This window comes from Schistocerca serialis, chromosome 2, assembly GCF_023864345.2.
Source record: "Schistocerca serialis cubense isolate TAMUIC-IGC-003099 chromosome 2, iqSchSeri2.2, whole genome shotgun sequence".
In the NCBI taxonomy this organism is placed as follows: Eukaryota; Metazoa; Arthropoda; class Insecta; order Orthoptera; family Acrididae; genus Schistocerca; species Schistocerca serialis.
In genome coordinates, this window is record NC_064639.1 from 463,799,513 (window position 1) to 463,825,537 (window position 26,025).

General features: G+C 40.0%; 1 protein-coding gene across 2 annotated transcripts in view; it reads left to right on the forward strand.

The window, feature by feature from the left end:
• Positions 1–26,025, forward strand: part of LOC126457369 (uncharacterized) — a 335,229-nt gene that overhangs the window by 256,816 nt on the left and 52,388 nt on the right. For both annotated transcript variants that reach the window (XM_050093612.1, XM_050093613.1), the window contains exons 14-15: positions 17,154–17,523; positions 17,600–17,775. In XM_050093612.1, the coding sequence (XP_049949569.1) occupies positions 17,154–17,523; positions 17,600–17,775 (546 nt within the window). The remainder of the gene's footprint in view (positions 1–17,153; positions 17,524–17,599; positions 17,776–26,025) is intronic.

Genomic DNA, 26,025 nt, shown 5'->3' on the forward strand with positions numbered 1-26,025 from the left:
ACCTAAGGCCAGTGCTGGAATCCTAAGACTCACAACTACCAAAAAGTATGTGTGTCTTTGAGGGATGAGATGCTGTTAGTTCATTTTGCTTTTTGTGAGACTGTGGCTGTGTGGCTGCTCAGGTTGAGTCATTTCTGCCCAAATTTCAGTCAGGTGCCCTCTTTACTCCATTTCTCTGTACTTCCCTCCATTCTGTGGTCAGAGAATTAATGAGAAAATTTGTCAAACAAGAAGTTTGCAGAAACAGACTAGCATCAAAATAGAGCTGAATGACAACATTAATTAGTTGCAACCTCAGAAAGTGGGCATCAGGTACTGAACCAGAAAACTCTGGGTCAGTGTGACATATCAGAGAAAGATATCTTCGTGTTCCGGAAGGAGTGTCTTAAAATTATGAAGAGTATGGCATCCAAAATTCTGGATAAATTGTCCCTGACATACTCCTTTACAAAGGACATTCCGTGTTTAGACCCAAAAGTGGCAAGTTATACTGACTACGAGGAAAGACAGACAGGAATAGCATTGACACCACTTACTACCTTAGGTCACATTGGTGCTCATAAAGCTGATGCCATTGCCAATGAGTTCCAAAATCTAGTAGAAATTATAGCAATAAGGGCAGTTGTCAAAGAATTTGATGGGGATCGTGTTCGCAACAATCTGTTCTGGATTATAATAACTGGTGTTGAGAGTGGCCATCAAAATGTGAAGGGATTTAACAAGTTTTTTTTTTTATTTATTTATTTTTATTTTTTTATTTTTTTAAAATCTCTTCCATAGCACTGCCAATCTTGAAAGAAGTATTCTGGCAAATCTATTCTGGTCAAAAATTTGACTGAAGCCTCTTTCATAGCTGTTCGTGCTGGTCATGGTGCAGTCTAGGTCACAGGGGGTAACTGTCACAAAGCCGTTAATGCATAGCTTCTGAAATGCACCTGGTAGATACAGTGAAATGGAACAGAGAATCAATCAGCTGGGAAATCCTCAAAAGAAAATGAAAGAGAGGAGGAAGTGAGTAGAGAAAAGAAGCTAAGAGCGCTAAGTAATATGAAAACAAAACTCATGGAAAATGCTGTCAAGGGAACCTCCCCATCGCACCCCCCTCAGATTTAGTTATAAGTTGGCACAGTGGATAGACCTTGAAAAACTGAACACAGATCAATCGAGAAAACAGGAAGAAGTTGTGTGGAACTATGAAAAAAATTAGTAAAATATACAAATTGAGTAGTCCATGCGAAGATAGGCAACATCAAGGACACTGGAAGTCTAGGTGCGCCGTGGTCCCGTGGATAGCGAGAGCAGCTACGGAATGAGAGGTCCTAGGTTCAAGTCTTCCTTCGAGTGAAAACTTTAATTTTTTATTTTCAGTTTATGTGACAAACTCTAATGTTTTCATCACTATTTTGGGAGTGATTATCACATCTGCAAGAAAACCTAAATCGGGCAAGGTAGAAGAATCTTTTTACCCATTCGCTAAGTGTACAAGTTTGGTAGGTCGACAACATATTCCTGTCATGTGACGCACATGCCGTCACCAGTGTCGTATAGAATATATCAGACGTGTTTTCCCGTGGAGGAATCGGTTGACCTATGACCTTGCGATCAAATGTTTTCGGTTCCCATTGGAGAGGCACGTCCTTTCGTCTACTAATCGCACGGTTTTGCGGTGCGGTCGCAAAACACAGACACTAAAATTATTGCAGTGAACAGAAACGTCAATGAACGAACGGACAGATCATAACTTTGCGAAAATAAAGAAAGTAAAATTTTCAGTCGAGGGAAGATTTGAACCAAAGACCTCTCGTTCCGCAGCTACTCACGCTAACCACGGGACCACGGCGCTGCTGAGCTCGCATTCTCCTTGATGCTGCCTATCTTGCATATGGACTACTCAGTTTGTATATTTTACTAATTTTTTTCACGGTTCCACACAACTTCTTCCTGTTTTCTCGATTGATCTGTGTTCAGTTTTTCAAGGCCTATCCACTGTGCCAACTTATAACTAAATCTGAGGGGGTGCGATGGGGAGGTTCCCTTGTGAGAAGGAGGTTTCTCAGATTGAAGTAGTTCTATCACTAAAAACTACCTGCTTGTGACGTCATTTAATGTATATGTTCTTATCAGACTAGTATACTGCTAGTTCTTCCATAATCATTTTGCTGAATTTGTATTTGTATTTTATTCTTGGCTTTCTTTGTAAAAAGTGTAACTTTTTTACTGAAATACATAATGCTCTTTGTTTATGTATCTGCATCTTCCCAACAGCTGGTTGCTCATAACACAAATGTTTATTAATAATGTTTTACTTTCTTTGAGTCTCATTCTACTTTTCCTGTAATTTTTTATTCAAATTACATTTAAACTTTATTCTGCTGTCAGCTCCTAATATGTTTGTTTCTTGGTTAAAATAAACCATGTTCATTCAGAGGTTTTTTCCATATTATATCCTCCATTATGTTCCTATAAATTGACCAAATTTGTAGATTTTGTCTTAAAATTGATCAAAATTAGTTAGGGACTAAGCACAATACGACTCTGCAAAAATAAAATATTGGTCTTAAAAACTCAAGGAATTTCTTTTAGAATCGCTGGGCACCCTGTTATCATCACGAAATTAATGAAAAAAATATGAGTAACTCTGGATCCTCCATTTCTTTTATTTTACTCATGCATAAAAGTAGTCATGATAATGCATCTGGTACTATTTTTTATTACCCTTTTGTATAGTTAACTTCTATTTGATGTTGCTGTAGGAATAATATCCATTGCATTGACCTTTCCATGAGGAAAGCTGAGACCTTGTGATATGTATATATTGCTATGTTGGATCCCAGACTGCGCATTTGAAATTTTTGTACACACCATATAACAGCTAACAACTCCTCTATCGCTATTTAATTAAGTTCATGTTCATTGAGTCTGCTAGCAAAAGCTAGTGTTCTGTGGTTACCTAACTCAGGATTCTACTCACCTTGAAATAGTTTGTCTGCAGTACCAAGCTCAGAAACATCAGTTGCTAACTTGAAGACCTGATTCATCACAGGATGGAATGTAACAATTTTATGAAAAGGGCAGTTGATACTCACTATATATTGGAGATGCTGTATCACAGACAAGCACAAAAAAAAGACTGTCAAAAAATGAGCTTTTGGCCAAAAAGACCTTCGTCAGAGATGGAACGTACACACACAAATTCACGCAAATGCAACTCGCACACATATAACTACAGCCTGTGGCTGCTGAGGCCACACTGTAACCAGTGGCCCATGATGGGAGATGCAACCATGTGGTGGGGGTAAGGAGGAGGCTGGAGTGGCAAGGCAGAGGGATAGCAGGATAAGGGGGGGGGGGGGGGGGGGGGGATGGTAAAATGCCGCTTGTGGGAGTATACAGGGATGATGGGGGGAGAGGTTAGGGCAGCTAGGTGTAGTTGGGAGGTTAGACAGAGAGTAGTGGGTTATCAGAAAAGGTGCAACGTAAAAAGGCTGTACGTGCATAGGTGGAACAGAAGACTACGTAGTTCTGGAATGGGAACAGTGAAGGGGTTAGAGGATAAGGACAATGATAATGAAGGTTTATGTCAGGAGGGTTACGGGAATGTAGGATATACTCCAGGAGAGTTCCCACCTACACAGTTCAGGAAAGCTGGTGCTGGTGGAAGGATCCAGAATTGCACAGGCCGTGAAGCGGTCATTGAAATGAAGAATGTCGTGTTGGGCTGTCTGATCAGCAAGGGGGTGGTCCAGCTGTTTCTTGGCCATAGTTATTCGGTGGACATTCTTGCGGACAGACAGCTTGTTGGTTGTCATGCAGCACAGTGGTTGCAGCTTGGCTTGTAGATCATGTAACTGGTTTCTTAGGTAGCCCTGCCTTTGATGGGCTAGGTGATGGTCGTGACCTGACTGGAGTAGGCGGTGGTGAGAGGATGCACAGGACAGGTCTCGTATCCAGGTCTGTTTAAGGGATATGAGCCATGAGGCAAGGGGTTGGGAGCAGGGGTTGTGTAGGGATGGATGAGGATACTGTGTAGGATTGGTGGGCAACTGAGTACCCCTGTGGGAGGGGTGGGAAGGATAGTGAGTAGGATGTTCATCATTTCAGAGCACAACGAAAGGTAGTCGAAACCTAGGTGCATAATGTGGTTTAGTTTCTCCAGTCCTAGGTGGTACTGAATCACGGGGGAATGCTGCTCTGTGGCCGGACAGTGGGACTTTGGGAGGTGGAGGTTGACTGGAGAGATAAGGCATGGGAGATCTTTTGTTGTACAAGTTTGAGAGGGTAATTACAGTGTGCGAAAGCATCGGTGAGACCATTGGTATTGACCATTGCTCATCACTATAAATATGACAGTCACCGGTGGCTAGGCTATATGAAAGAGACTTCTTGGTTTGGAATGGGTTACAGGTGCTCGAGTGGAGATATTACTGGTCTTTGGTAGCTTTGATAGGGATGGAAGTACTGATGTAGCTATCTTTGATGTGAAGGTCAACATCGAGGAAGGTGGCTTGTTAGGTTGAGTAGGACCAGGTGAACCAGTAGGGGAGGAGAAGGTGTTGAGGTTCTGGAGGAGTGTGAATAGGGTGTCCTCACACTGTGTAGATCATGACAATGTCATCAGTGAATCTGAACCAGGTGAGGAGTTTGGGATTCTGGGCATTGAGGAAGAATTACTTGTTATGGCCCTTGACTGGGTTGGCATAGGATTGTGCCATGTGAATGCTCATAGCCATACCTTGGATTTGTTTGTAGGTAATGCCTTCAAAGGAGAAGTAATGTGGGTGAGGATATAGTTGATCATGGTGATTAGGAAGGAGGTTATAAGTTTGGAATCTATTGGGCCTTCGGAAAGGTAGTGTTCAACAGCGGTAAGCCGATGTGTATTACGTATATTAATGTAAGTGGAGGTGGCATCAATAGTGACAAGCTGGGCACCATGTGGTAAAGGAACAGGAACTGTGAAGAGTCAATGGAGAAAATGGTTGGTGTCTTTATATAGGAGTGTAGTTTGTAGGTAATAGGCTGAAGGTGTTGGCCTACGAGAGCAGAGGTTCTCTCAGTAGGAGCATGGTAACTGGCCACAATGGAACATCCTGAGTGGTTCAGTTTTTGGAATTTAGGAAGCATGTGGAAGGTAGGAGTGCAGGGAGTGATATGGGTAAGGAGAGAGATGGTCTGTGGGGAGTGGTTCTGGGATGGGCCTAAGGTGTAGAGGAGAGACAGGGATTCTGCTGGATTTCTGGAGTGTGGTCACTGTGGCAGGCATTGTACATGGATGAATCTGACAGCAGGCAGAGTAATCCTTGTGGTTCAAAATAACAGGGATAGAGCCTTTGTTAGCAGATAGGAGTACATGGTTGGGATCAGTTTTTAGGTGAAGGATTATGGTTCTCTTTTTGTGCGGATGTAAGGTTAGTTTGCTTGCTGGGGAATTTGGGGAATGATGGTGAGGCAAGGTCTGAGGCTGAGAAATTCTGGATAGTTAGCAGGGGGTGGCTTGGGGGGGGGGGGGAGGGGGGGGGGAATCACAGTTGGATGGACGTGTGAACTGAGTCAACCATGCTTAAACATTGATCTTTGGTTGAGTCTTATTGGTAGGGTTGGTGGTGAAAAAGTTTTTCCACTGTAGGGACTGGAAGAAGGAGAGAAGGTCTTTAACAAGTCCTGCATAATTTTAATTTGGGAGTGGGGCAAAAGGTGAACCTTTGGAAAGGACTGATACTTCCGAAGAGCAAATGCTTGTGGGAGAAAGGTTCATGACTGTATTTCAGGTCTCATTGTGTATGGTGGTGGGAGTGAGTTTTTGAGGGTGAGGTGAATGTAGTAGGTCTGCAAGGCAGTGTTTGTCAGCTGAGAGGGGGATGTGGGGGAGGTTTGTAGGTTGTTGTAAAGATGGTGGATAATGGTAGTCCAAGGTGGGAGCCGGAAATGAACAGGGTGGAGAGTTTTTTGAGGTGGCATTGTGCATGTTAGTCTAGTTCCTAGAGGGCAAGGGTTTTGGTGTGTATATGGGATCCAGGAATTTGGGTTTGCATAGCAGGAGAATTTGACGGACGTAGAGGAGGTATTGCAAGGAGGTTTGGACCTGATTGATATGGTTTTGCAGGACTGTGTTGGTGAGGGTTAAGGACTGGCAGAATCTGAAAAAATTGAGGCCATTGTGGGAGGAAGGTGGCAGCTGGAGATGGGTAATTTTCTAGTAAGGTCATTTGGAGGGATTCCGTGAGACAAGAAACAATACAGGAATACTATGTGGGACTGGGTTCTGGCTAGGGATAAGGAAACTTTTCTGTATTGATGCAGGTGAAAGGGGCAAAGATCCATGGTAGTGGATAAAAATGCATAAACATACATAAATAATGTAGAAATGTGTACAAAAAATATTTGCAAAAATACAGCCGAACATGTGGGAAAAGTCACAAAAAGGATGAAATGGATGGAGTAGGGGGTACAAGACGTAATCTGAGGGAGAAGACTGAAAGTGAAAGACAAAAACCAAACAAAAGTGGCATTACGTCACAAGGAGATCAAAGAGAAAATAGAGAGATTGTAATGAAGATTGTTGGTGGATAAGATTGGATAAGTCTGAAGAAGGGGGATGGCAGATGTGACTAGTTAGGTGAAATTAGTATGTTCAAACTGGATTGGTGGGGAGAAAAGGGGGGGGGGGGCAGGTTGGTAGGATGAGATAAAAGTTCATGTGGCACAGGAAGATACAGGAAATAACACACGACAGGAAGAGTAATTAATTAGAAGGTATTGGATTAATCATGAGATGCTGCACCAAGAATCAGCAGTCTCACAATATGTTTCAAAATCAATTCATTTATTAATGCTTGTTTAATGTTAAGAAATGCTTCTGATACTCCTTCATCCCATACCCATTTAGTGCATTGTTATAATAATGACAGTACTCCGAGATAGTTCATCATTTGACCCTGTATGTAACAACTATAAAATCCAGCCAATCCCAGAAACGAATGTACCTGTTTTACATTTCAGGGCACTCTTTGATGGCTCTTATTCTTCCTTTGTGTGGTCTTATATCCTAAAAGTTCGAATTCTTCTCTTCCAAAATGCAGTTTCACTAATTAAGCTGTGATGCCCTTCTCAAAAAACTGGTGTAATGTTTTAGTTAATAATGTACAAGGTTCTTCCCTCATTTTGGATAAAAAATCATATCATTCAAATAAATTATTAATTCTTGTAATAACTCTTTATCTAGCGCTTCATTCAGAGCTTGTATGAACTCTGATACAGAAATGATTAATCCAAAGGATAATACTCTAAACTGATATGATTTCCCATCACACAGGAATGCAGTATTTTTTTGTGAATTCTCATGTAACCTTATCTACCAGTATCTAGCCATCAGATACTTTCTTTGCTCAAATTTGGCTAACAACTCATCGGTCCTCATAGGTCCCGGTCTTTCTGCTTCTGTGTGTCTGTTTAATGTCCTCCCTCCTGGACAAGCTCACCCCTCTGTGGCTTTCTTAAACCTTACTTGGTAACATGTAAAAAATGTGTGCTAATGGTAATATCTGTATGGGAGACTAAGATTGCCAAAGTTTGCAATTTATACCCACTTTAGTGGATATTGAAAATAAATAGCAGTTTAAAAGCCTGATGAAATATTAATACTAATATTTTTTCTGTGTTTAAATCATAATTTGCATTAAAATATTTAAAAATTATCCATCTTTTCTTCATGAAATAGTTTATAAACTTTATTATTCTTTTGAAAAATTCAACAAATGAAACATTAATGTTTCCAATGAAGAAGTTTGTCAAGTTGACATGTTTTCTCAGATATTTTGATATACATGGAAGTAAAGAAAAAAATTACAAACTTTCTGCATATATTTTATATATTTTCGTGGAGCAACTGGGTTTATCATATTTCACACACTTGCATGCAATCATTGTGTTGGATGTGTAGGGACAGTAACAACAGTTTTTTTCTCTTGTCTAAAATGTCTATTTGTTGCCGTTTTGGTGGATGACCATCTCACTGCTCTTCACCAAAAATATTTGAAATAGTTTTCCTAAGTTCGTCCGGTAAGTTTGGAATCTGGAGCCTTCTCTGTGTATGTCTACTGATGGAGCTCATTCCAGTGCTCTTCATGAAATCAAATCTTGACGTTGTGCTCTTAGGTAAATTCATTTCATAGACATTAATGCAGCTCACTGATATTAGGAAGTAAAACATTGCCAGTGGCCACCTCCTCGTTCGGTGGTCAGCTGAGTAGTTGCTGCATTTCACGTTTAGAGTGTATATGCCAGATTTTGTGGCATTATAGAAATGAATAATTTTTGGTTTGTTGCTTTTTTCATTGATATATGCAGAGTGGTGCATTGAAGAAAGCATCATAACTTCCGTAGATTTTATTGGAACAAAAGACAATAGTGTAAGATCTTTACTGAAACCATAAATTCTTGAGCCCTCTTCTTTCTTTGGGTCTAGAAGATTCATTATCTGTTATCTTAAACTAACAAACATATTTACCCTTTACTTCTGGTTTATCACAAAAAGAGTCACTATGTTTGAATGTAATCCTACATAAATCATGTTGTTGTTTTTGTTCTGTTAGTAGAACAGATTCCTCGGTTTTGATCCTTATTTGCTCATTTAGTTCAACACGATTTCCTGCTGCTTTATCGTTATTCAATATTTGAGCAGTAGCAACTAATGACAACTCATTATCATCTACTAGACAGTTTACTTTAAAAGGGCACACCATACGTAGGCTCTTCATTAGTCAAATATAGTACTTTAGTATCAAAATCTAGTTTTACTTTATACTTTAATAACCAATCAATGCCAATTAATGCTCTTGAGTTACATCTTCCACAGCTGCTGTTACGCAATATCTCAGTTCATTCATTGTTGTTGATAAGACATAAACAGTCTTTTATAACCCTCCACAAGAAATAATCACATACAGTCAGGTCTGGTGACCTTGGAGGCCAGTAGTATAAGGCTGAATCATTTGGTCCAGTGCGGCCAATCCATCATTCCATAATTCTTTGATTTAAAAATTCCCGCACTTCCAGATGTCAGTGTGGTGGTGCCCCATCCTGTTGGTAAATGAAGTGGTTTGAATCAGTCTCCAACTGTGGTAAAAGAAAGTTCTCAAGCATATCAAGATATGTACTTCTTGTAACAGTTTTCTCAGCAAAGAAAAATGGACCATACACCTTTTCCCATGAAACTGCTCAAAACCCATTAAATTTTGGAGAGTCCCTCTCATGTTGTACAACTTCATAAGGTTGTTCCCCACCCCATATTCTCACATTATAACAGTTCACCTTTTCATTTAAATGGAATTTTGCCTTGTCACTAAACACTAAGCTTGGAAGAAAACTGTCTTCCTCCATCTTGCCAAGAAGAACTCCAAAACGTTAGTTTGTCACCTTTACAAAGAGCTTTTATTAGAACTGAACTACGTAGCAGGAACCATGTAAAACTCGAATGTTTGCTCTTTCCATCAGTATGCTGTTGGTGCGCATATCTCAAATAACGTAATAGTTATTATTTTTTTTAAATCGGATGATTCTTTTCGATACACCTTGTATTTGTTACTTCTTTTCATATTCAATTGTATTAAACAAAACGTCCTAATTGCAACCAAATGAATTGACTATATATGTTCCTACCAATGAATGGATGCAGGTATCGGTCCTACCTAAAGACTTGACAATTAATCAAGCAATCAAAATGAGCTTCAAAACCATATGAAAAATGAGCTGTACGCTTCACTCGGTAGTCATTGGGGTCTGCTCTATCACGTTTTGTGCAACAGCTGTATAATAGCTTTCTTCCAGTCCTTTGGAATCATTTCAGTTTCTATGTTTCTGCTAAAAGTACATGAATTCTTCTTATGAAGTCATCTCCTGTTTGTAACATTTCTGCAGCTATACAATCCTCTCCAGGCACTCTATTTTTGAGTGATTGAATGGTATCTTGTTTCTTGAATTGTTGGCAGATGAGTGTCATGATTTGGTACAGGTTTTTCAAAATGCAATTTTTCCATTGCAGTATCACAGTTCAATAAATTTTGAAAGTAATCAGCTAGTATTGTGCAGTTTCCTGTATTGTTTGTTCTAGTTACCCACTAATATGAGAAAAACACTGTTCTCGTGATATATTGCCAGATAAGTCCTCGTGTGAGTCTTGTAGAAATTTTGGGTGTTGTTTTTCTGGCCTATTTCTATGAATCTGCTTTTGTTATGAATTGTTTTTTAAAGTGATTTTTGTATCTTCTGGAAGGACTCCGATCTTTAAGCTATTTGGCACCCATTCCAGTGATTCCATACTTTGGTTCGTTTAGTTCCATTACATGTTATGTTCCACCATCTGTGTGTTTTAATTTCAAGGCTGATGTTTGTAATGTCTTCAAAGCCTGGCCACTCCTTGGAATTTTGTTCTAGTATTTCTTGTATGTCACAAGCGAAAACTTCAGCATTTTCCTTCAGGGAGTCTGTATAAACTCTTTGAAATAGTTTCCTGTTAGGTCTGGATCTGTTTGTTTGGAACCTAATTTTGATATTTGTTAAGTAGTGATCTGAAACGACAATTCCCTTCTGTTCTCTAACATTTTGAATCTCGTGTGTATTCTTTATAGAAAATGCCACATGGAATTCCCCTAATAGTGAATTAGGTGACCTCTAGGTTTTCTTTTTTGCAAAGAGGTCTCGTAAACCTTGTAGGCATAAGATTCAGTTCAAATGAGTACAGAAGCTTATTAGACATTCTTCATTCTTATTTGTCCTCTGATGCACTGGATGAAATCACACTATTGATCTGTATTTCTTCTCCATGCCAAGTTGTGCATTAAAATTGACTAATAAGATTTTTACACTGTGTTTGAGAACCTTGTTTGTTGTTTCCTCTAGTATTTCTCAAGCCTTCTACTCTGAGGATTTCTTTTTTTCTCACTATGACTGGGAGCACGAGCATGTTTCTGGATTGCTAGGATTTGAGTGTGTAAATCAGCTGTTTAAGTTTACCAGTTTTCAGCACAGTGTTGATATTAATTGTGCCTAAAAAGTTCACTCTGGTGCTGCTACTGCATCAGTAATAGCCTGGATGTTGAGCATATCTTGTGCCTGGTGAATAATTGAATGTAAGGTGTAAGTCTATCTTGAAAGTATTTGTCCTATGGAACTGAAGTGTGGATGATAAAAAGAGTACAGACAAACAAGAGGTTGTGGGTGGTGTGGTGGTGTTTTTTTAAAAATGAAGTGAACTGGTGTGGGGGTTAAAGTTGTAGATGTCAACAGTTTGAAATGGGAATCAATTTCGGTTGGATTTTGTTTGCATAGCTATGCAAAAGTAATGGGGCTTGTACTAGATACACTAGTGTGAAGAGCTGTGGCAAACAAGTCTTTGGGCTGAACGACGACGACGGGGAGCAGGAGGAGAACAAATCAAAAATAATGTGACATGTAGTAACTTTTAAGAAATCTCTTTAAAAATCACAGTTCTTACAACATGAAACCAAGTGATTAATTTCTTGTAAGGCAGATGGACACACTCCAATAACAATCCCAAATTTGGGATGTGATGCAAAGAATGAAGTCTTGCCAATACAATAAAATTTGCTGGTATTGATTTCTGCTGGACACAGGGCAACATTTGTTCACCAAGTAAAACCTAACCAAGAAGGATTGTACTACATTTTACTGGAAGTGAGAAGTTGTTAAACAAGCGCTGTTCGCTACAGGAGTATGAATTATTAAGACATTATGAATAATTACACCCATAATCTCGTTATACAAAATAATGATCTGGAATCTCAACACTAACACAAACTTCAGGCACCTATATATAATATGAAACACAGTGGAGATGGTGCCAAGTGCTTAAAAAGTGATGACAAACAAACAGTTTTGCATGTGGAGATGGTGCAGTAAATACATGTTTCGTTCACTATGTGACTTAGGTAACATGGGTGCAGTGGAGCAGGCACGGACCATGACTGTTCTTATGAAGACCTTTGGTATGTCTGAAGACAGTGGCTAATGTGGCAGGTGTATTCCTGCTTCAAGTCAGAACTGTGACGGCAAGATGGTCTTGATAAATTAGACTGTCATTGTCAATCTAAGCTCATAGATGAAAGCTGCTTTGGTACAAGGCAGAATTTGCTGCAGGGTGTCAATACAATTTCTTCCTTACATGTTTCACTTCTGTCATATAAATATGTGGAAAAGTGACATCCAACAGGCCTTTGCCTATTTATGTAAACAAACATATCTAATTACAGTTGGCAAAGATGCAGCAAATGTTGACTTTAAATTAATCATCTGGTCAGACGAATCATTATGCACATTTGTGAAGTGCGTATAATGTTGAGTTCATGGGGACTACTACTAGAGAGAGAGTGTGCAGGGGCTATGTGAGATCTGTAGTGCTCTTCTGATGATCTTAACTGGACCTTTTCATTGAAGGTGCTGTACCGAGGCTTAATGTCTGTGGTTTCAGAAACCATCACCACATCATTGCTTGCAAGGTACCTAACACACAGAGGACAAGTTTCCAGAAGATTGGCAGCCTTGCTCTGACTGTCCACAACCCAGCGACCCAAGCGCCAGTGGAGACCACAGGCCGAACGGACCTGTTCTCTTCTGCAAGACACAAGATTGAATATAGGTCTAGCTGTATCCTAGTGCTAAGTGATATTTAGAGCAGTGATCAGACCAGTTCGCTCAGAGTGAGGTTTCCTGAGCCAGTTGCCAATTCAGCAAGGATTCCATCAGTCAAGATTCTCACTCAAGAGCCGTCTCCGCGACATTGCTGTCATTTACGTCTGACTTCGAGACCCTTGGAGCTGCCAGCTGTGGACTAAGTTTATGCAGCCGTCTCACCAAAGAAAAGAGCTACTCTGTTGCCATATGCAGGCTTGTGGACTTGTAAATTTATTCCTATTCAACTTTCATATCTCAACACTCCAGATGTGTACAGTTTTGCTCCTTATGTGACTTTGTAAAAGTAAAGTATGTGTTTAATCGAGTTAGACTCTATGACAATGTAATCAGCCGTCAACTGTCAGAAGTACTAGTGTGCTGTTTCACGAAGTGATGTATTTTATGCTGTGTTTCAATCCACATCTGATTAGACATATTATTAATCTTTCATAAATAAACTTGTTCAATCATTGCTACATGGAAGTATTTTGTTCTGCCATCAGCAAACATATCAGAAAGGATAAACATTTTGAATTGTAATGGCTTCATTTACTTGCTGTACAGTGAGTTTTCGTGTTTTACCCCACCACCTTATTGAGTATTAAAATACTACCAGCACTATTAATATGTGGGACTTTGCAGATTGGTAACCTGATGTTATATTCAGGTGGGAGGATTCTTCCACAACTGATGATGGCTCATTAGTTAAATGAAACCTTTCTGTCAGTTAACCTGTTTTTTATCTGTCTTATCAGTTTTGATTCATTTGTGAATCAGTTTCAAATTCCTGTGCTATTATCTTTGTTGTTTTGCAGCTAAGGAAACTAAATAAAATTCTTTCACCTACTTGAAAATGTTTAATCAGTTAGTTGAAACTAACTGCAAAAATGAAGTGCAGCTTAATTGCCAACTGGAGTGGTTTTGATTAAATGATAACAATGACTCCTGCCTTCCCAGGATGTGAGTTCTCCAGGATATTAGGCAAAAATTGTGCTTGCATGGCAGGGGGAACAGACAGTATTGTCCAAAGATCTGGAATGATCTGAAAAGCCTTCTGCTGCTAATGCTACTATTAAAAATATGTAAGTCTACATGAAACAACAAGCCTGATGTGAAATGAAAGGGTCTTTGGTTACAGGTTGTAACCAAATCAACTTCACTAATGATCAGTCACCCTGACATTGTTTTTGAGCACATTCATCTTGATTATTTTCTTACAGTCGCATTCTCATAGTTTCTTGAAGCTGTGGGCCTGCTATGCTGTGCCACTCCTTGTACCGTGTGACTTTCTTTCCATGTGCAGTGCATCAAGGACTGTTAAGAGAGCTCATGTCTATGCCAACTCTCTACAAAATGACATAATTGCCTTTTTAGAGACTCCTTCTGTATTGGTAATTCTTGTATTTAATGTTTACAACATTAGGTGACATATCTCTTGTCACTTGCAACAATGTATCTGAAGTGAAGTGCATAAGAAAATGTCGTTTCTCCTTGGCTTCTTTCAACTTTTTCTGAGTCTTGTCATTGTAGACAGAAGTGTTTGCTCTGTACCTTCTAAAACACTGGCAAGCTGCAATTCCAAAGTATAAATGCCACCTCCCCACAGCAAGTGAAGACTTGTGGCAGCATTACATGTTACAGACATATTGTGCTCACACTTCTGACATCATCTCTGCACAACCAAATTCAAAATGCACACAGTGGAAATTCTCTAGCTTTTTATACACTTACGAACATCTTCAGTTGGCCTAAGAGTATAATAGTAGTAGCATGTTCCCATGCTACTCCTAAGAATCCTGTGGAGCACTGCAGACCATCATATGGGATTGTTTCACTTTTGTTGAAAAGTGTAAGTTATGACAGGCATGGGTGGCCGTGCGGTTCTAGGCGCTACAATCTGGAACCGCGTGACCGCTATGGTCGCAGATTCAAATCCTGCCTCAGGCATGGATGTGTGTGATGTCCTTAGGTTAGTTAGATTTAAGTAGTTCTAAGTTCTAGGGGACTGATGACCTCAGATGTTAAGTCCCATAGTGCTCAGAGCCATTTGAACCATTTTATGACAGGCATGGTTAATCATTGATTTCTTCCTTCAACCAGAATCTTGTGTAGTCTATACCACAAGGAACTGCATCTGTTATTAAGGCATGTGGGCTATAACAAAGGTAAGTCAATTATTATCCGCAAAGTAGTTATAAAATTTTATTGTAATCAAATAAGAAACTTACAAGAACATCATTTTTTGACATAGTCTCCTTCGTTTCAACACACTTGGTACATCTTTGTACAAGCTTCCTGATGCCCTTATAAAAGAAGGTTCATGGTTGAGCTGTGAGCCAGAAATGCACCACTTCTTTCACTGCTTCGTCCAAGGCAAATCGACGGCCCCTTAATGCCTGTTTGAGTGGATCAAACAAGTGATAGTCAGAAGGGGCAAGATTGGGACTATATGGAGGATTATCCAGTACTTCAAATTTGAGTTTCTGGAGTGTTTCAGCAGTGAGGGGCAGCAGTATGCAGACGGGCATTGTCGTGCAACAACACAACACTTTTTGACAGCAATCCTCGGCATTTGCTTCGAATTGCAGGCTTTAACCTGGGAGTAAGCATCTCACTGTAACGTACATTGTTTACTGCTGTGTCCCTTTCCCCATAATGTTTCAGTACTGGACCTTTCGTGTCCCAAAAAACTGTAAGCATAAGTTTTCCCGCGGATGGTTGGGTCTTGAATTTTTCTTGCAAGGCGAATTTGGATGTTTCCATTCCATACTCTGCCATTTACTCTCCGGCTCGTAATGATGTATCCATGCTTCATCACCAGTAATGATCCTGTCTAAAAAGCTGTCCCCTGTGTTACCATAGTGATCCAAATATTTTTTGCAGATGTCGAAGCGTGTTTGTTTATGCAGTTGTGTCAGTTGTTTTGGGACCCATCTTGCACAAGCTTTATGAAACCCAAGTCTGTTGTGGATGATTTTGTAGGCAGAAATGTGACTAATTCGCAGATGATGTGCCATGCCACTTCATCAGTAGTTAATCGTCTGTGTAAGAGAATCATTGCACGTGAACGCTGAATGGTTTCTTCATATGTGGTGGTAAACAGTAGTCTGGCTCCTCCATCGTGCGTAACACTTGTGCGATCATTTCGAAATTTTTCAGTCCATTCGTAAACACTTCACTGTGGCAAAACACTGTTCCCATACTGTACTGAAAGTCTTCGATGAATATTGGCCCCTGATGTGTCTTCCGACCACAAAAAAACGGATCCCTGAATGTTGCTGTTCTTTGGTGCAAATAGACAGCACAGCAGCCATAATTAACAAAATGGCAGTGATAACAAAACTAACCTAGTAACTTGAAAATTGCAAAGATATAACAACAATTAAACAAAGCATGCATCATCAACATAAAACGGCAGTACTACCAAAATAAACAAAAATATAACTAGATTGCGGATAATAATTGACTTACTCTTGTACATGCTATTAGGATGATAGTAATTATTTTTATTCTGGTTAGGTCGTGTCACTGCTTATTCATTTCTGTTGGAAACTTTCAGAAAAATTTCTTTATTTCATGTGTGTTAGTGAGACACTGACAAGCTTGGGAAAAGAACATACTCAATATAGTGACTCATATTCTCTTTCTTTTGTAGAAGAGGATTAATTCACAGTTCACACATGCACCAGCTCTGTCATGTAATTGAATGTTAAAGGGTTGTAAATGTATTCATGGTATTAATTACTGTTTAAAATTTATTTTCCTTTCCCATAATGAAAAATACCTCTTCATTTAATTAGTGGAAACATGGAGATTTTAATGAGCCCAAGCAGCTAAGTGCACTAAAGTGCCTGCTGCTGTAAAACAGGGAAGCATTTCAGCCCTTTAATGAATTTATGGATTGGCAACAGGGGTCAGTGTGCCAGCCAGTTCGGATGTGGTTTTCAGGTGATTTGCCACATTCACTGAGGTAAATACTGGGCTGGTTCCCATGACCCATCTCAGACATACTATGCATACACACTTTGAATGATTGTCACATATGACGATGCAATTATACTAGTGCAAACAGCAAGGGTACATGAATTCCTCCCTGGGTGGGAGCTGGCAGTAGCCTATATGCAGTTGTGGTTGGTTCTTTTTAATTACCATGTTTTTGTATCTGTTACCATCTCAAATGTACACACTGAACAGACACGTCAAACTGGTTTCAGATCTATTTTAATTCAGAAAGCTACCATTAATAATTTAAGGGAAAAATGACCTTTGTTTGGCTTTCTGCTTTGTACAATTCCAAATCATCTTTTGCATCTGCTGGTAAGTATCGAAATATAACAGAAACATGAATTTTTCCTCTTCATAGTTGATGACAGCAGTGCTGTACGTGCTGTCTTTAATATTAAATATCTGAGAAGCTCTAAATTTGAGATTTGATATACTTAAATATTTACGTGTATTTGTTTCAGCACAGACAGAAACTGTTGAGTTGTCTAGTGAACTGAAAGTTTTGCTGAATTTACCTTCTACTGAAAGGAAGATTCTTCAAAAGTTGAGTTTACTAGGACACGTTGCCCGCACTAGATTGCTGTTATTAAGGAAAAGTCTTCCTATCAACTTGGTGTGTGATGTTGGTCAGAGGGTGACACAGTCTTTTTCCTTAAAAAATGATGGAGCAATGCCACTGAATCTGTCTCTAAAGATAGTTGATGAGCGTTTCAAGGAAGTTCACGATGACATTATACAAGTTGAACCAAAACACTTGGTGGTAACAGTGAAACAAAAATCATCTGTTGATATTATTTTCCAGCCACAACCGACATTAAAAAGTGTCCTCAGGTAAGTGAAAACAAAATTAAATAATTCATTTTATGCATGATAATTCTGCCATATTTATTTAACTAACCTTTTGTAGATTGCTCTTTGTTGAAATTCAACCAAATGGTCAACTGTTCAAAATAGACATTTATGGGAAAGTTGCTGCAGCAAAAGAACAACACATGGAAGGAAAGAATAAGAATCTTCCTGTTCAAATTAGGAATGATCCATGTTCACAGAAAGTCCTTTCAAGTAATGGAGTTTCCACACAGGGTGAGTATAATTCATCCAAATCATTTGTATTAATAGTTAACAATAGTGCTGATCAATCTTCTTTGTTCTGCCACAATTTATTACTTCTTTAAAAATGGACACTATGCCTCTGTATAATCATATGTTCATAATTACAAGTGTTATATGGAAAAATATTAGTGAATGATCTTCACAAGTCAAAGTTTAAGAACTAGAATGAAATAGAAATATTCACGTAATGTATGTTTGTCTGTGATGCTTGGTGTAGGTTGTTGTTTGTTGCACTATTTTACAACTCTCAAACAAATAAAACAAACTAATGTCAGTGCTTTGGAAGATACATCTTTGTCCCTCATTCAGCAGAGTATTAGAACATTGTTTTGCATTCTGAAGAAACACTCACAACGTAACATTCTGTAACTTCATTAATCATCTGCATAAATGACTGTACATTATTCCAGAACTTAAAGAATTCTTTGTTACTGATTACGAAAGTTACAAATCGATAAGAATAAAAGAACAGAAAAAATGTCAACAACAGAACTTACAGTAAAGTGGCACCAGGGATATCTTGACCCTTGAACTTGATCCGCTGACTGGGTGTTGTGTGGGTCAAGTGTCACAGTGATGGTGACACTGCCAGCTTCTGTTTCAGTATGGTTTCTGTTGTGGAGAGTGGTCTGTTGGTGTTTGCGAAGCATGACTTGCCTATCCTGGACTTGTACTTGGAATGTTGGCGTGGTGCGCAGCATGGTTTCAGGTAAAATCCGTGCTGCTTTGATCCGTTCAGTTGATACTTTCGATGGCGTGCCTTTGCACAATAGGTTTATGGTATCAATACCTCTGCTCAACACCAGAAAAGGGCCTATGTACGGTGGCAGTAGGGACGACTTGATTAAGTCCATTCACATCATCACATGTGAGCAACTCTTCAAATCTTTGTGTTCAATCACCTGATGGTTGCCATGGAGAGAAGAGGGCAGGCAGCATACATATTATGCAGTGGTGCTTTAACTGCAGCACCAACTCAGGAAGTTCCTCTGTATCTGACAGTGATGCTGCCACTAAGTAGTCCACTGAAATCTGTAGAGTTTCATCATAAACCATTGTTGCCATGGACACCATAATGTTGGGTGTGGACGTTGTTTGAAGGTCTAGCAGCATAAGGGTACTGTGTCTGTCCATTTCTCTTGGTGAGACATTAATGACATGTTCAAGGTTCTGTGCCACTGTTCTGACATACCATTATGGCAGGACAGTAGTTGGTTGTGTCATAACATGGAGAGAATGCCCAAAGCATGCAATCAAAGTATACACAAATGTTTTTGCCATAGTTTCATCGATATTTCTATTAATGCTGTTCCCTTCATCCACCTTATACAGCTGTCTGTGGCATTGAATAAGTAGTTGTATCCATCTGACTGCAGAAGACGTCCTACAACATCAACATGAGTGTGCGTGAATCTAAATGGTGTACCTTTGAAGTTAACAATCTCAGCGTTTACATGACTGCCCACTTTACTTTATTGGCATGGAATGTGGGAACCTGGCTACTTGCATGTGTCTTCCTTCATAGCAGTCCACAGGAAACAGTATGTAAGTAATCTCATAGGAGTTCTGGCTTCTGGGTGAGAGGGGCCATGGCTGGTCTTGAAGACCACCTTTTGGAACTTCTGTAAAATGTATGGTAATGGTTTGTGTTGCTCCACTGCTTGAACTTGTACACTGGAATTAATTAGAGTTTGTCCTGTGGATGAGTCATTTAACAGTTATGGGTCCTTGGCTTGCCCCACAGGTAGTTCTCTATAGTCTATAATCTGACACTCCTTTCTGAATGTCAAGGTAATAGGTTTGTGATCTGTAAAAATAGTCAGTGGTCATGCTTTTATTTGTGGACAGAGGTATATGACTGCTTTGTATATTGCCAACTACTCCCTATCATATATGATCCAGTTCATTTGGGTCAGTTGCAGTTTCTTAAATCCATACCTCCAGTTTTCTTTTGGCGGTATGCTTTCACTTTGTTAATTGAAAGTAGCAACCCTGTAGAGTACGTTTTTATAGATAGGTGGCGTGTTCTCTCGGACATGTGTGACCGAACAGACACCATTCGTTATGGAGCAGCTAATACATTTGTAGTTTCAGAGAATAAACATAAACAATTGGAACAGTAGAATAAAGGTACAGTTGCATCACACATAGTCCCATATAACACTTCCATGCATAATACAGTCAAAAAAAGATTGTCATTATTTTTGTATGAACCCGGAACTAGAGCACGTCAAAATGCTGCTCAATCTCGCTCGCTTCTCGCTGAGTATGCAGCTCATTATCGCTGGCACAGAGGCGTGAGGTGGGGATGACTGACGTCACGCTACGATACTGAGCTGAGACGAGGATTGTCAAATAGGACACGTGCCGGCCCGAAACTGTGAGAGCGCGAGCTGGCCAAGAGACTCGCATTATCGTAACTTCGCGGTAGGCAGTAAATTGTCATGGGATTAAACTCAGCATGAGTGGTTGCTGAACCGGGACCAGTGCAATGACTACCATCACAAAAGATGTTGTGTTGAAGAAACTTGCTGATGGGACGTACATTCTGATAAATGAAGTGGGAGTAAGGAGTGGCAGTTCCAGTTGGGAAAAATTTAAGGTAAGCCTACCCAAGACATGCTACCTTCCCCAAGGACTATAGCACGACATATTAAGGAATTGGCTGATCAAGTCAGGAGTGAACTTATTCCAGTAGTGAAAGACGCAATTGGTAAAAACCAGTGTTCAATGACGTGCGATCTGTGGACAGACAGTTATCGTAGGACCCATTACCTGACTGTCACATCCAGCTACATTGATGAGTCGATGGACAAATGGAAACTAAAAAACATTTGACAGTTTTGGATCACTGTTCATATACGCGACTATGTCGCAGCTGGTGAAAAAACAGTGCACTCTTAACTACGAGGTCTCCTGATGTTGCCACGACTGGTGAACATATCATTATGGAAATACATGAACAAATGGCAGAGTTGCAGATAACGTCCTTGGAACTAAGACAGGTTACGTTAGTTGCAGATCAGGGAGCTAACACCAAGAAAGCATTAGAAACACACAAACGACCCCCATGTGTGATGCACTGCATTAATAAGCACTGAGGCACACATTCAATGAAGGTTTCTTAATGGATGAGATTCCTGCAGTGTGTGACTCCATCCTGACTGTACATAAACTGGTAGGCTTTATGAAACGATCTGGCTTAGTCACGAGATTAGATAAAACCTTACACTATGATGTAGAAATCAGGTGGAACAATGTGTACATGATGCTAGACTCATTCCATTCACAGAAAGATCAAATAGAGACCGTTTTGCGTGATTCAAACAAACACGAGATGAAGACGACGTATCAGAATGCGACTAAGGAAAGCAGTATTCCATTTCTGAAGGTTTTCAAAGAGGCCATGGACGTTTTGGAAGGAGACAATGAGCCAACAATACCATTTGTAGTGCCGTGGATTTTGAAACTCGTAGGTATCTGCAAAACTGGAGCCGACGCTGTGACAGTGTGTACTAAATGAAAGGGTAAAACTGTTTATAAAACACAAAGTTCTAAATGAACTACATGACATTCATTACGTGGCAACGTTCTTGCATCCCTGTTTCAAGGAACTATTGGTTTTTCCCGAAGAAAGAAGAGAAACTTTCATCAAGATGTGCGAAAAATGTTAAATAATGTTGTTGATGTGAACGTAGCCAAAGATTTCGTGCCTTCTCCCACAAAAAAATCTCAAAATTGGCGAACACCCACCTCAAAATTGAAAGATGAGGTTGAGAAATATATGAACATGGAGGGTCCAAACGATGAGTTCACAGATCTTCTTTCATGGTGAAAAATAAATACGTGTGCCCTGTCGAAACTCAGCAAAGACGTTTTCTGTATACCTGCCAGTAGTGCCTCAAGTGAAAGGAATTTTAGTAAGGCAGGTAAGATACTGACTCCGAAAAGAAGTTGTCTAGATTCCGATGGCGTTAATGATATTCTCAACATCGATAACAATAAGAGAACCAAATAAGCTAAATTTGAAGCACAGAAGCAAAAGTAACTGACAACTGGTTTTCTGAGGTGTGTACGTAATCAAATATAATATTGAAAATTGATAAGTAATGACTGCACAACTATACTGTGGATATTACGTACTTCATACTAAGTAATGTAAGTTGTTGTATTACTGTGCTACTAACAGGAGAACAGACTCAACTGCAGTGCAATATCTTCAGAAATAGGACTGCTGAATTAAGTTTTCAGATTAATTTGTGAAACTATATTGTACATTATTCGTTTTGAGTATGCACACTTTCTTTTAATTAAATGAATTTATTATTGTGTGCTGCGGTCGTTTACATAGATTGAGTAGAAGAAAATTGGGTGTGTATAAGACGCGACTTCTTCACTAAATAACAGAATAATATCAACGTACAGTTTAGCAGGTGGAACAGATCCCCAGCTGCTGCTCTAAATCGTTTTTCTTTTGGGTGCTATTGTACGACCGTTGCCACAACAGTCTTTGGTTTGGTCAATTAGTTAAATGTTCGATAGATCATTTGAATGATTCTTTTATGGAAATGATATGGAAAGAGCGTGTTTTTTTCTCTGGCTAGCACCTTTTCAATACACATTCATCAATGGAACAGAAGGAGTTGTCCAGGAGAAGTGATTTTTAAGTTACATTTGAAACTCACTTTGCTACCTGCCAGACATTTTTATTTTTAAATTCAATTTAAAACTTACTTTGCTACCTCCCAGGCCAGGCATTTTATGTTATTGGGAAAGTTATCAAAGATGTTTGTTGCTGCATACTGAACTCCTTCCTGAGCCACTGATAGCTTTAATAATGGGTAAGATCTTCTTTCCCTCTAGTGTTCACCCTAAGGACATAACTTTTCTTCTCAAACTGTGATGGGCTGTTCATGACGAATGTCATTAGCAAATATATGTATTTTGACGGCACAGCTAAAATGCCAACCTCCTTGAAGGTTATTGTGCCTACATGATTTCCGTGAGTGAACATCGCATATTATTTTTACTGCTCTCTTTTGTGCAATCAATACTTTCTTTCTAAGAGATGAGTTACCTCAGAACATCATTCCATAATGCATTTCTCTTTGTTGAGTTCAAGCATCGCAGTCTTCATGTTATTTCAGCTATAGCATCAGGTGGATCCGGCTTTTTGTAGTTTTCTTATGTCTGTGGATGTTATTTGTATATTTTCAGTCAGAAAACACAGCATATAAAAATAAAATTGCAAGGCGGTGATGGTTAGCAGAAGGGTATCAGATAATAACAAACAGTAATTACATACAGTGATTAATACATGAAGCACCTCTTACCAGAAAAGTGGAACAACTCAAAAGGTGGTAGTTTCCTTCAAGTGTTCCAAGTATGTAGCTACAGAGCCTGCGAAAGACTGTCAGGTTACCTCGTTACTGAGACTGCACTCTCGGAACATGATAATCTCGCAGGCAGCATTCTCGCTGCTCAGTCTCGCTTACGAGAACGGAGCGGGAATACGGCGACAGCTGACGCCCTCTACCCAGAACCCATGGTATGACAGCCTAATGCTCTACCAACTTCCCCATGGAAGCTTCTTCTGCGACATTGCTCCCTCCGTAAGAGATCAGCATCTCGGTGTTACGTCCTCCTAGTCTGGGAATGAGTCATCGGTCCTGCATACTGTGACTCCTTGTGACTGATTCTCACCCTGGTGGTGATCTTCTTAGAACTTCTTTTGCCACTATGCTCTTTGTCACCTTTCCCACTTGTTGCCTGTTGCTGGAGAGTCAAATATACTCTGGGTTGCAGGATCCTTATAGGGCTTCATTCTAAGGACGTGGGACGTATCTCTGATTTTTCGTCGTCTTGTGTCTGGGTCAAAATCTTCAACTTCATAAGTAACATCAGACAACTGTCTAACAACCTTACAACCTTATGAGGTCCAAAGTAGCACCTGAGGAGCTTCTCGGAGAGACCAACCTTCCGAACAGGAGTGAAGATCCAGGCGAGGTCGCCAGACTGGTAGACAACAGGACGGTGGTTCGCATGATACCTTCAGCGATCATTTTCTTGAGCCTGCAGTGTGCAGAGTCGAGCTAACTGCCGAGCTTCCTCAGATCTGGTTAACACCTGGCTGATGTAGTTGTCGTCCACATCATCAGGATGTAACGGAAACACAGTATCCATTGTTGTTGTCACCTCACGCCCATACGCCAGCAAAAATGGTGTAAATCCTTTGGTGTCTTGTTTGGTGGTGTTGTAGGCGAACATCACGAAAGGTGGCACCTCATCCCAGTTGCTCTGCTCTACATTAACGAACATTGATAGTATGTCAGCCAAGGTCTTATTAAGGCGTTCAGTAAGCCCGTTAGTTTGCGGATGGTAGGCAGTCGTCATGTGATGAGTCATGTTGCACCGACAGTGTATCTCTGTCACAAGATCCGTAATTAACGACCTTGGGACACCGTGTTTTAATACAATGTCTTCCACGATGAATTTGGCTACCTCACATGCTTTGGCTGTTTTTACGGCTTTTGTAATGGCATAGTGTGTCAGACAATCAGTGCAATCAATAATCCATCTATTGCCACTAGCAGACATCGGGAATTTCCGAGGAGGTTAATCCCAACACGCTGGAAAGGCGTTTTGGTTGGTGGAATTTGTATGAGTCAGCCAGGTGGTTTCTTAGGAACTGCCTTTCTCCTCTGGCACTCTCGACAGTGCAACACATAGTGACAGACACTCCTAAATAAACCTGGCCAGAAAAATCTCTTGTCTATCATATGTCTTAATAAATCCTTAATGTCTGGCCTCAGGTGTGTCATGTAATTTCTGTAGAACACCTAAGCGCATGTGTTTAGTTGTCGCGGGAAGCCACCTCTTTCCAAATGCACAGTCGGCATCATGGTGTTTTCTTCCACTTTTGTACACTATGCTAATGTCATACTCTTGAAGACATAGTGCACACCTGGTGAGTCGTCCTAATGTATCCGTAAGACCTGTCAACCAACAAAGTGAATGATGGTCTGTAACACCTGTGAATGACCTGGCTTCCATAGAGATTATGTTGAAATATGCACATGGGCCAGATTAAAAGAAGACATTCTCTTTCTGTAGTTGAGTAGTTTCTCTCGGCTTTAGTAAGTGTCTTAGAAGCATAGGCTATAACCCTCTCTTTTCCATCTGAAATTTGCACCAGAACAGCACTGATCGCATACCCGCAGGCATCTGTGTGTAGTTCTGTAGGTGCTCTCTCAACATACAGACCAAGTACAGGGTCAGTCGTCAGATCTTTTCGCACCATATCGAAAAAAAGTTGTTGAGCACCACCCCAGATAAATTTAGCATTGGCTTTCAACAACTCTTGGAGTGGCCTGGCTTTCATACAAAAGTCTTTGATAAAAAATAATAAGAACATGGCAAGGAAAGCGTTTCTGAAGAAGAGAAATTTGTTAACATCGAGTAGAGATTTTAGTGTCAGGAAGTCTTTTCTGAAAGTATTTGTATGGAGTGTAGCCATGTATGGAAGTGAAACATGGACGATAAATAGTTTGGACAAAAAGAGAATAGAAGCTTTTGAAATGCGGTGTTACAGAAGAATGCTGAAGATTAGATGGGTAGATCACATAACTAATGAGGAAGTATTGAATACGATTGGGGAGAAGAGAAGTTTGTGGCACAACTTGACCAGAAGAAGGGATCGGTTGGTAGGACATGTTCTGAGGCATCAAGGGATCACCAATTTAGTATTGGAGGGCAGTGTGGAGGGTAAAAATCGTAGAGGGAGGCCAAGAGATGAATACACTAAGCAGATTCAGAAGGATGTAGGTTGCAGTAGGTACTGGGAGATGAAGAACCTTGCACAGGATAGAGTAGCATGGAGAGCTGCATCAAACCAGTCTCAGGACTGAAGACCACAACAACAACAACATAATTCGAGGAAGCTTCTCAGATCACTAATACTTTTAGGAATAGGAAATTCCGTTACAGATCTCACCTTTTCTGGGTCTGGCCGCACACCTTCATTTGACGCATGGTGTCCAAGTATTTTCATTTCTTTTGCTCCAAAGATGCACTTTCTTGGATTAAGTTTCAGTCCACCTTGTTGGAGACACTTAAGAATGGCCCTCACTCAGTCTTTTTACATGTCTCTGAGAACACTATAATGTCATCTAAATAACAAAGACACATTGTCTACTTCAGATGCCTTAGAAGATTATCCAT